We start from the raw sequence: 11394 nt of genomic DNA on the forward strand, positions 1-11394 counted from the left end.
GTTGCGATAACATTTTACACGCCTGGCTGCCCTTTATTTTTTCCCATCTTAAAGGCCAAGTGCTGCTTTTGGCCAACTTTTAAAGAGGCCCGCACTGAATGGCCAACCCCTTGCGGCTGTCTATGGTTTCTTTTATTTTTGTTATAGGGGCTCTTCTTTTTTATACGGGCTGCCGCAATCAACGGCAAAGTTCAATGGGCCAAAACGGATGCCAAACTGCAACTAAATTCGGCTTTTACCAGTGAAATATTGTCAATTTCACAGCCATGCATGTGCGTGTGTGAGTGTGTGTGTGTGAGCCGAAAGCTTTTCGTTGGTGGCAAGGCTAAAAAGTGCAGCTCTTCGGTGTTGATTTTTATCCCCGCACTAGACCAAGCGATTTATGCCCTGAAAGAGAACCAGCCAGGTGCTAGTGCCATGCCAGCCGAAACTTGTTCAAGATTTAGTGAACTTAGCACTCCCTCATTTAAGGGTATTATGGATTTAGTTCCCAGTTGTAAAAGACGTCTTGCATTTCACATTTCTCTTTCACAACTTAAAATATTTTAAAAATGAATGTTTTCACCAAAAATGTATTTATTTATTTAAAACATCATCTCAAAAGCTTTCTTCGATTCACAACAATTTTGGTTTTTCTTTTTTTCTATTCTATAAAAAAATTATAGAACCCTTTCCCTAAAAAAATGTACAGGTTTTCCAAACCATACTTTAACGTTTTCTCTTTCATAAAATATTTTTAGTTTTAAATACCAATGTAATTGAGGGTATGCTTAAAAAATGTTGTTAATATATATATATATTATAATTCCATGAGCATTAAAATATTAATTTTTAAATTCCGGAAAATTTCCAGAAGTATGTCTGACATCAATCATTACTTAAAAAACAAATTTTTCGTTAAAATATTTTTTAAGACAACTAATTTGCAATTTGTTTTAACCGATTTTAAAATTTGAAAATTTATTTATCCATAAGAAAATGTTGTGGGTTTTTATTTTTAGGCTTTTTAGAAGAGCATTTATTTTTCGACTTGCTTTTCTCTTCAGGGCCTGCCAATTGAAATGTGTCACCATTTTGTAGCTTTATGCATGCATCGCTCGCTCCGCCGGGCTCCATAAAAAACAGCGCTTATCATTCGCTCTTCTGCCGGCCATTTTGCGAAGCGTTTTAGCTTAAGCGCCCATTCTTTTCGCCAAAGTCTCTTAGCCCGCCCACTCTGGCGGCCATTTTTGTTAGCTTAAAATATTCTTTTTATGCGCTCACGATTTTAATGCGCTTTGGCCATTTTTATGAAGCTGTGGTATAGCACTACACATAGCACGTTGCCTGTCATTTTGTTTGAAATTCATGAAGCGCAGCGCGGTTGTGTAAGCGAAAGACTTAAGCTGCCATTGGCCAGCGGATTGTGGGTTTTTTTTTTGGTAGGTTGCTGTATGCAAATGCAATTGCCAGACTATTTAATTATGTATTTAATACGGCAATTTGCATAATTAAGCAGTGCACTTGAGCAGCAGCACTTTCGGGGGGAACTTTCAAAGTACCATAGTACCGAAACCATCTTTGCTGAATGCCTTAATGCTTGAAAATGAGATGAGTTAACCATTTAATGCCTCGATGCGACAGGGCCAAAAGGACGTGCTCTCGTGTCTGCTGTCAGCCATTGTTTATTTATGTTGAGCAAACGCGACTGCGAGTGTGCGTTGCGTGTGAAATTGTCACGTCAACGGCAAACCAGAGAAAGTCAAAAGTGGAGGCTGCCACCTGCCGTTTGCTTTGACAAGAAATCAAATTAACAGCCCGCAACGTCTTGGTGTCGTCTCCTTAGATGCTGCCACATGCCACACATTCCGTCCCTCCAAGCAGGCATTACTCATACGCCCCATATGCCATAGCTAGATGGCTCTCAAGTGGCTCTTTGTGTGGGGGGCTTTTGGCCCAAACCATTGACCTGAAACCCCAGGGTCTGGCCAAAGTGGCACTACACCACTGCCAGGCTAAAATGCCTAGCACTCTCGACCCTCCCGAATTCAAATGCATTTTAAAGAGATAAAGAGAAAAGCTAGCCTCTGCATGCATTCATTCCTCAAAAAGCTTTCCACTGCCCGGTGTGAATGTTTTGGATTTTGTTTTGGCCTGACCAAATGGGCGAAATTGTTAACTTTACATTTAAGCAGATTACAAAACATCAAGGGAGGCCATCCCGGCTCCGTTGATCCTGTTCATGTCAGGAGCTGCAATGCCTGTCAGCCTTGTGTCAATCATTTGCCACTGCGGCAGCCTGTAACTGGCTTTAGTGCGAAGATAATTGTTTTTTGCCGTCCTGTGTGTGCTGGCTCTGTGTTCTGCCGAGGCTTTAAATTATTTTGTTTCGCTTTTGTGCAGCTCTTGTCCCAACCAAAAAAAAATTGCTTCAAACGTGACAGTGGCTTAATGGATGTCGGGTTTTGCTCTCAATTGAATGTGACATCATCAGTCCAGCTGCCATTTCCCATCCTCTGCATTCTAAGCCACCCACATATCACCACCCACCCTAAAAAGGCCGCGAAAACTGCTAATTGCCACCGCCTATTTGAGGCCAAAGCTAATTTCGATTAGGCAAAGCCGCAGACAGCATCAGATATATCTATTTGGTTTTCGGTTTTGTACATTCAATTGCCGCTGCGGTTGACCGGTAAAAAATCAAATGAATTCTAAAAAATAAAACCAATGGGTTGCGAGGGGAAGAGTCAATCAAATTAGTCAAAGTCAATGAGGTTTTAACAACAGGGAAAGATTTGACTCATTTTGGGGCTAGCCCACACTAAAAATCCCCAGCTGTTTAGTATTTCTGAGGTTTAACATTTATTTTGCGGTTAAGTGGATTTATAATAAGGAAAGTTATCTTACAAGACTAAAATCTTGATATCTTTCTGCATCATATTTTTTTTTATCATTATCTTTATTAAAAAAGGATATTATTTTTAAAACATAGCACTTGCATTGACCTAAAACACTTCCTTTTTCAAGGATCTCATCAACTAAATATTCGCACACACACAATTTCCAATTTGAATACAATTATATACGTATTCATTCCACCTGTCATTGCCTTGGAAATTCGAGCCGAAATTGCAGTAGTCACTTTTTGAATAAATAATTCATGAGAAATATATTACCGAATTGTTTCATTTGTTGGCAGCAGAAAGACAGCTTGCAGTTGGCAGCCTCATCGGTGGCAATGAGTGAAAGCATCGTTGATTAATTTAATTACGTGGCTCTGAGGCCAGGCGCCGGCTAACCGCTTCAGTGATCCAATTGAAAAATATTTTATATTTTAATTGAATTGCATTAAAATTCAATGTGCAATTTAATTATCCTGGGCAGAGGGCTGTCGACGACTGGCTTCCAGGCATGCCAATTGATTTGGCAGCGGTGGCATGCCACATATCGTCGGCATTGACAACATTGTTGCTGTGCTGCTACCGCTATTTCTATGGATCCGTGTGCGCATCATTTGATAATTAGTAGCACTGCACCACCGCCACCGATTTTACCTCCGCTGACCAGTAATTGCATATCACTGTTTGGCCACATCAAATGAGGCGGAAATAATGAGTCTAACGATGCGTTTTTCGCTCGTTTAATTTGTTTCCATTCTTTTTTCGAGCTACCATCTACGTCACTCTTCGTCAGTTGGGTACATGAAATGCTCATTAGAATTAGTACGGGTATATCATACACTGAACCAAATAGATTAGTTATAATATGTTTGAGAGGGATACAATCTAATCTGCATTTTTGCTGTTCCTTTTTTTTACATAGGGATGCAGTCTAAGCTTTTACAATTGTGTTGTTCGGATAATGTTTCTAAGTTGGTACTGATAACAAAAATAAAATATACTAAAGAATACAATTCACAATTTAGTACGCCTATAAGAGCTAGCGAAAAATTAAATTTTTCTATATTTCTGCGAAGTTCTGAAATCAATTACTAAACCCAAAAAAATGTAATCCTGAAATTTGGTATGGTTAATTTTTCTAAATTCTGAAAATTGGTCACAAATATTGTCTACCTCCTAAGTAACCAATTTATAAATAAAGTAAAAGTATAAAATTACCACCAAGTCCATGGCATATTTTTTGAATGCAGCTTCCCCACTCAGTTCCTTTAAAAAAACATCCGGTTGACCCCATTCAATCCTTTTTTTCCAGTGCATATCTCCTTTATGTAGAGTAAAATAGGAAAAAGTATAGGAAGAAGCCCGTGTGGAAGTGCAAACTTATGTGCATTTTTGTGTAGCAATAACCGCTACCGTAAATTCCATTTGTGCGGCATGCAAGTCCGCCCCCAAGTAGGCGTGGCAAGCCGGAATTTGTGACTATTGAATGCCTGTGAATATTGGCTGGTGCAATGGCACATGCTGTGCCGGCTGCCACTTATCACCCAGATTCCCAGGAAAAGTATTGCCCCCAAAAAACTACAAACAACTCTATTAAAATTTTAAAGGACAAAACCCAGTTTTGTTTTAAGCCATTAAACTATATATTATTTATATTGCAAGTTTATCCGCACAAGGAGGCCCGAAAAGAAGTTTTATTGGCCACACAATAAGCGGAGCACTTACCACCCGTCGGTTTTTGACTCGTCGACAGCTCGAAGCCTTTGAAGGCCAAATCGTATTGTCCTTAATTGCTTTTTAAAGGTCTGGAAACTGTCTATCTGTTGGATATATACACACAGGTTGCACAGGTGGGAATCGGTGGGCGGATGCCCATGCAACATTTGTTTCAAGCAATTTACTTCAACATAATCATATTAAATTTTCTCCACCTACCCGTTTAGCCAGCAGGTCCTTCGGTGTGTCCTCCTGTGTGTGTCTGTTTTTGTGGGGGGGCGTGCACATCGTTTTTGTCTAGCACTTGCCACCTGGACTACAGGACTCCAGGACTCTGGGACTCCAGGACTCGGCCTGTGTATCTGGAAAATTATACTTAAAAGCTGGGAGCGTCCTCCCAGAACACACACACACATGCGTCGTCTGACTTCGTGAGCTGCTGGCTGACACCAATAGAGTCCCTGGTACACACAGTTGCAGAGCGTCCTTTTTATAGCTGCTCTGCGGCAGGACCTCCTCTGACTCTGGTGTGTGTTTATTTCTTTTTTCCCCTTTTTTTTTGCATTTGCCCTGCCCAGGTCGTTGGCTTTTTGCCTCACATGAGGGGGCGTTTTCATTTCCTTGCCGGCGGCGGTGGCAGCACAACACATGCAACATCCCGGTTTCCTCGGGCCTTACTGCAATTATAATTTCCTTCTAATTTCATTTGTAATAAAGTAAAAGGCCTTTGCCACGGCTTGAGTCATGCGGTGATTATGCAAATTCCCTGAAATCCATTCGCCACACCCAAAACATTTCCACAACTCATGGTACTCTGTGTGTGTGGTAGATCATATCCCTCGAACACTCGGCCATGGAGGTTTTCTGGTTGCTTCTCTTGGGTAAGTTGCTGGAATATACCCAACCAGAACCCATCTAAACCCAGCTTTTAGTATCGTATTTAGGCGGAGTGCAGGGCGAGGGGAACTGTACTTTGTGCTCGGCTTGGATCGATCGTGCGGTATGTGGCTATAACAATCGATGTTACACCAGCTTCAAAAGCTCCTGCGAAATGGAAATGTTGAATTGTAAACTTCCGGATGTATACAGTAAGTACAGTGAAAAGTCCCCTAAGTGGATATTATAAGAATTCCTTTTATATCTTTACAGGATTTACAGAGACTCCCTTCTATGGCCATTGCTTTAGACCCAATGTAGCTAAATGCAAGGCCTATGTTTTATTAGAACAACTGAATAAAATAGACAGTTCCGTGGAAATGTTCGCTTAATTAGTAAATTATTAAAATTTCACAAATGTATTGAAAATATAAGAGTATACTTTATAGATTCATTATTATTCCCACTGATTATGGCTGGAAAATGGCACGGAATATTATTAAAAAACAATTTTCTTAACCCCCAATCCACTTAAACCTCTCTTAACAGCCTTAATAGTTGGCCAGTGAATGCGATATTTTACTTATATCAGGCAATTTAACTTCAAAAGGACTGGCAGTTCCTTTGTGGGCGATGGGAGGCTGAGAGTTCGTGGTTACCCAACAGTGCAGAACGGCCATTAATATGAATGGGTATTTTTTTATTTTTTGCAACCTTTGCTTTTACAAACAAACAGCAACAGTAGCAACATAAAGAAGAATTGCATCAAGCATATAAATGGATAAACATTTATTGCAGTTTATTGAAAAATTGGCGGTTATCGTACACAGAAGCGGAGCGAAAGGGAACCAGAACGGGAAAATTTGCACGACCGTTAAGCGTTTTAATTTCACACAAGAGACGCAAAGTTAAATGCGCTACATTCAATTGGTGGGGCAATATTGGTACTAAAATACGATTATGTTAAAGTGAAAGTGGGAAATGGGAATGCTTTTTGAAATAAGAGGATTTAAAAGCAGAGAAACATAATATTTGCAGGCAGTTCTTATACTATAAAAATAGTTATATTAGAAAAACAAGTTCTATATTTAATGAACTATTAGATATGAATCTTATAATAATAAATCCTACACCATATTACCTTCCCTCGTGACATTCCTAATCTTAATTATCTTATAATAATAAATCCTACACCGTATTACTTTCCCTCGTGACATCCCAAAGTAATGTGTACCTTTGCTTGAACAACTATAATTATAATTTAGCCACTCGAGAGGTTATTAAAACGATCCTGCGTGTGGGTATCCGAAGGGTGCCCCATTATCTCATAGCCACTCCACTTATGCACATTCACATATTTATTCAACCATTTATATTTGTGTTGCGTGCCTGCACTTTATGGCCACGCAGACACTTGCCGCGGCACACGGGCTGCAGTAAATTAAGTCGTTAATATCTTGTTTATCATGGCCTCCACTGCTGTTGGCCGACCGGCCATTGGTCATTGGCCAACGGACCGCTGGCCATATGTTGACCCAGGTCGTGACTATGCTCCAGTTAATTACATGATTTATACCCATAAATATATGCATTGAGCTTGATTTATGAAATTAATTACTACGGGAGTTTCACCGGCCACGTACGGCGATGGGGTAAAAATGTTGTTGCATAACCCATAGGCGCGGGCCAAGTGCTAATCACTTTATCACTTTGTGCAACAAATACAAATTCAGCCAACGCGCTCACGCACACACATAAAGATAATTTAATTTTATTGAGCCAGGCACGAACGAGCAGCTACACTGATAAAAAATCGTGGTATGTCGAGGGATTTCATATTCCAATAAAATATCTTTTACTTTGTTTTTTATTCATTGATGCTTGGATTTGGATTTTAAAGTGAAATTTATTTTAAGGACATAAAATATTTAAAGAAAATCAAATATTTCATTATCCTGTAATGAAATATTTCCTTTGATAGATATTCCATTTGGAAATACTTATAATTCGATGTTTTTACATTAATATGCCTATATTATTGTCTAATTTTCCTGTGTGGCATATATATATTATAAATTAATACCTATGAAGAGCTGGCCGACCATTTTCCCCAGCCCAAACTCACCAACCAACTACCAACTAATTATAACTGTTTTACTAGCAGTTCGCGCGGGAAACTCCTGCAGGATCTCCGTTCTCCTTTCGCTTCGCTTGTTTCATTTACACTCGCTGCCTGAATTACTTTATTAGTCTAATTAAATGCGCCACTTGTACGCAAAATGGCACGAGGCTGCTTAAACGCCGAGCAAACAATTAATGAAATTAGCAAAAGTGTTTTTTCTGGGCTGGGAAAATTCCTTGCTTTAATTTAATTAATTAATTGCTTCGCGTAGGGTTCGATAAAGGGAACCTAATAATCCGGGACCAGCTGCATCTGCATCTGCTGATTTAACATGACACATGGCGAGAACTAACAGAAACACCTGCGAATCCGCATCCGCATCCACAAAGTACCGCCACACCCGATGCGACGACATCGGCGATTATGGTTCTGAAACGGAAACAGGAAACGGGTAGCGGGAACCGCTGAATTCGCGACCCACATGCTGCGGCCCAGAAAGATATATATAGCCCCGGGATTATGTCTGCACTGTGGAATCGCAAAGTGTCACGATGCCACATACACTGCAGAACCGCTGGCTAAACGTAAGCCAGAAACGAAACTCACTATCGCACACACAAGTAATTCCCTTTATTCTTCCCTGGCAGCCGTAAGTTTTTAAATATTTACACATATGCGAAAGTCCCCTCTGTGTATCTGTATGTGGTATTTGCAAGAAAGCCAGTGTGGAAAAATTGGTCACAGGTTGATCGAATACGATTTGCTCTGGCCTTAAATTTTTGGAATCTCTTGGATTTTAAATCAGGACTTACAAATCCTTACTTAAAGTATAAACTTGTGAGCAAAACTTAATTATTTGGATTTTTTCAAGTTACGATTTTAAAATTTTGTGGGGTACGTTAATTATATATCTAATAAAAATGTTCCAGCAGTGATGATATGTTTACAATTTCATTTAAATTTAAGATTTTTATAAATTGAATTCTTTAAGATACTTGGTATAACTATTATTAATAAACAGCAGTGATGACATTATTTATTTATTACTTCATTTTCCACCATATTTCGGACCCAGTTAGGTTCATATAAACCCATCTTTAAATTTTGAAAACAATCTGCAAGTTAAGCTATCAATGTTAACTAATTTTTACGGCTCCTACAGACCGAGTCCTTTTTTCCTATCCTAGTCCAGATTTTCTGAAATCCCCTGAAAACGGGTTCAATTGTTTTTAAAGCCCAGCTAGGTGCCCCCAACTTGTCAGGACCACATCCGATTCCTAGGCCCCCCTGTTCGTTTTAATAATCAAGTCAGGTACCTTCATCAGAACATAAATTCGCACTTATGAGGCGAAAGTAGAAAAGTTTGGTAAGCCCAACACTATCTGCAATCGACAAACACACACTTTCTGGGGCGAAAGGCAAAGAATGGTGCGGCGGCAGTCATGAAATATTTTTGAGAAAACAATTTTGCAGCAAACAGCTCTCTGGCACTGGAAAAACTCGACAATGCTTCCAACTATGTAACTTGGTTAATCCTATTGATTTTGATTTGCATACAAATTAGAATCTGCACAGCCACACTGGAGAATGTGGGCTTGGGATGGGAAAGTTGGGTAGCTGGGGAAGTCAAGGGCTCTCCAGGCAGTTGGTTAGCAATCTGCCAAAGGATTTCAAACTAAAAACTCTGCACAGGCTGGCTGGCTGGTGGGCTGGTTGGAGGTGGCAAAAAAAGTGTTTAACATGTGTATAACCATATCCAAGCTAAGCTTCTTATGCCCCGGCATTAAATTTCAATTTAAGCTGGACTCTTGAAGGGATCGGGGGAACTGGGAACTGGGGGAACTCCTCCATATCCTGACAGAGGATGGGGGATTTTGCCATGGTGCTTGGAAAGCGACGAAGTGCGAATGCTTTGTAAAACAATTAGCATCTTGCGTAATTGTTACCAGAGCAGGGCAAAAGCTAAAGCGGAGTATGGGGATTCATGTGGCATAGGGTTCTGAAACATTTTAATGGAACATAAACTGAGCTTATGAAGGTGGTAGCCCTCCTCTGGGGTATTTGCTTTTACTTTTGTTTGTGCCACCCCTCAATATTCAGTGTTGTTTTAGCTTTGGGATATTTCTTCTTCTGAGAATTTGACTTTTTTCAACAAATGTAATTACTGAATATGTATTTTTAATATATATGTAGGTAGTTAATATATATTTTTAATAAACTAAAATGTAATCTATTTTAATAAATATTGTTGTTTGCCTCTTGTCGATTTAATAAACAGTCAACAAGTGGTTGTTTATTTCAATCTAATAAATTAAATTAAAATTTTTATATATTTTAAAGACGCCTTCTTAAATTTAATGTAAATTACTTCAAATAGCCTGAGCGGATTTTGAAGTTACTACTTAAAATCATTGCCATGGCTGACAATATTTGAGCGTGGGTGCGAACCAGAAATGGGAAAAAGAAATATAATGCAGTGCAAATACTTTTTAAGACCCCGTGTTTCGCGCGAGTATTTTAATATCCTTTAATATTTCATTACGGCCCGACATCTGCATGAGCAAACAGCATATGGCATGTACGGTGGGCATATGGAGGGCTGCCTGGGACTCTGCGGCAAGGAATTTCAATTAAGATTAATTCGCGCATGCATAGCCGGTCTGAGTCTTCGTCTGGGTCTGGGGCACCTTGAGATGGGCGACGCAGGATGGGGCTCCTGACGAAATGCCAGGTGAAATCGGGGGTGCCAGCCCGCGTTTTTGGCACCTCCCGTGGCAGTCGCGGTTTCTTTTCCCACTCGGTTGCACTTTGGGCCACGCCTGAGCGCCGATGCGTTATGAAGAACGGCTGAAATGGGCGCTGGGAGTAGGAAATAAGGAGTAGGGAGGGTTAAAAAGCTTGAGCGGCACCAAATTGTGCCACTTAACGGGTAGCAGCAAAAGCCAAAAGTAAAAAAGTATACAAAGAATGGGGGGAAAATAAAAAATATCAAGCCAAGCCGCAGCAGCACGGCAAAGAACAACAGCAACAAATTAAAATAAACTTTAATCAGGGTGGGCAAACAAGGAGGAAAAAAGTGAGTGCCAAAGTAAATGCCGGCAGCGCACTAAGTGCTCCGTTTCATCATCATCATCGTGATGATGTCCTGGCTGGATCCTGGTTCAGGATGATGGTTCCTCCTCAGTTGCAAGCCCAAGTTGTCATCGCTAACTGCTACTGGCTGCATCACCATTGATAACTGGAGTGCTCGACGGGCAGTAAATATTTTTATTCAAGTTAATAACGTTGCTCTAGTTGGCAACTTTGGTTTGCCGTTCGCTATTTCCTTTCTGTGTTTTTGCTTATGCAGTAGAAGCCGGAGCATCCAGAGCCTGTTTACGGGCCAAGTCCTTTACGCCGGCGTCTATTTACCAGCACTGCAGTTGTTTACTGAGGTTTCCATCATCCGTTCCCTATCTGCGCTCCTCTGTTTGTTCATTAGCCGCCCTGGTCCAAAAGCAACAGCAACGGCAACAGCAGCATCTGCAACACCAGCAACATCTACAACAGCAGTTGAAAGGACCGGCGGATACATTTTTACCCGTCGCTTGTTTTATGCGGTTTCAAATAAATTGCCAGCGAGCATCATTTCCGCTTCCCTTGCCGCCAAAAACACCCGCCCAACCCCATGATTAAGCAGCCACATTTTTGCTCACTCATCAGAGCGCTCTATGAGCACTCACAAAAATATACCCCTAGTTCATTAAAATCAGACTAAAAACTGGTACGAAATACAAAGAATATTTTATTACAAGGTGCATT

The 11394-nt window shown here is 40.3% G+C and overlaps 1 protein-coding gene across 2 annotated transcripts; it reads left to right on the plus strand.

Annotated features, from left to right (window-relative positions):
* The first annotated feature begins 5404 nt into the window (after positions 1-5404).
* Positions 5405-5939, plus strand: LOC119562895. 2 transcript variants are annotated; one of them, XM_037876013.1, is made up of 4 exons: positions 5405-5476; positions 5528-5683; positions 5745-5866; positions 5921-5939. In XM_037876013.1, the coding sequence occupies exons 1-3, from the start codon at positions 5449-5451 to the stop codon at positions 5861-5863; spliced, it is 303 nt and encodes a 100-aa protein (XP_037731941.1). In that variant the 5' UTR covers positions 5405-5448; the 3' UTR covers positions 5864-5866; positions 5921-5939. The 2 variants fall into 2 exon arrangements, with proteins under 2 accessions (XP_037731941.1, XP_037731940.1); XM_037876012.1 differs by lacking the exon at positions 5921-5939 and having other exon boundaries at positions 5745-5919.
* The last annotated feature ends 5455 nt before the right edge of the window (positions 5940-11394 follow it).

This window comes from Drosophila subpulchrella, chromosome 3R (assembly GCF_014743375.2).
Source record: "Drosophila subpulchrella strain 33 F10 #4 breed RU33 chromosome 3R, RU_Dsub_v1.1 Primary Assembly, whole genome shotgun sequence".
Taxonomy (NCBI): Eukaryota; Metazoa; Arthropoda; class Insecta; order Diptera; family Drosophilidae; genus Drosophila; species Drosophila subpulchrella.

Excerpts from the sequence above, each read along its gene's own strand:
- LOC119562895 (XM_037876013.1), top strand. The coding sequence starts at position 5,449 with ATGGAGGTTTTCTGGTTGCTTCTCTTGG. Across the intron at positions 5,477-5,527 it reads TTTCTGGTTGCTTCTCTTGG|TATCGTATTTAGGCGGAGTG; the intron begins GTAAGTTGCTGG and ends CCCAGCTTTTAG. Across the intron at positions 5,684-5,744 it reads TAAACTTCCGGATGTATACA|GATTTACAGAGACTCCCTTC; the intron begins GTAAGTACAGTG and ends ATATCTTTACAG.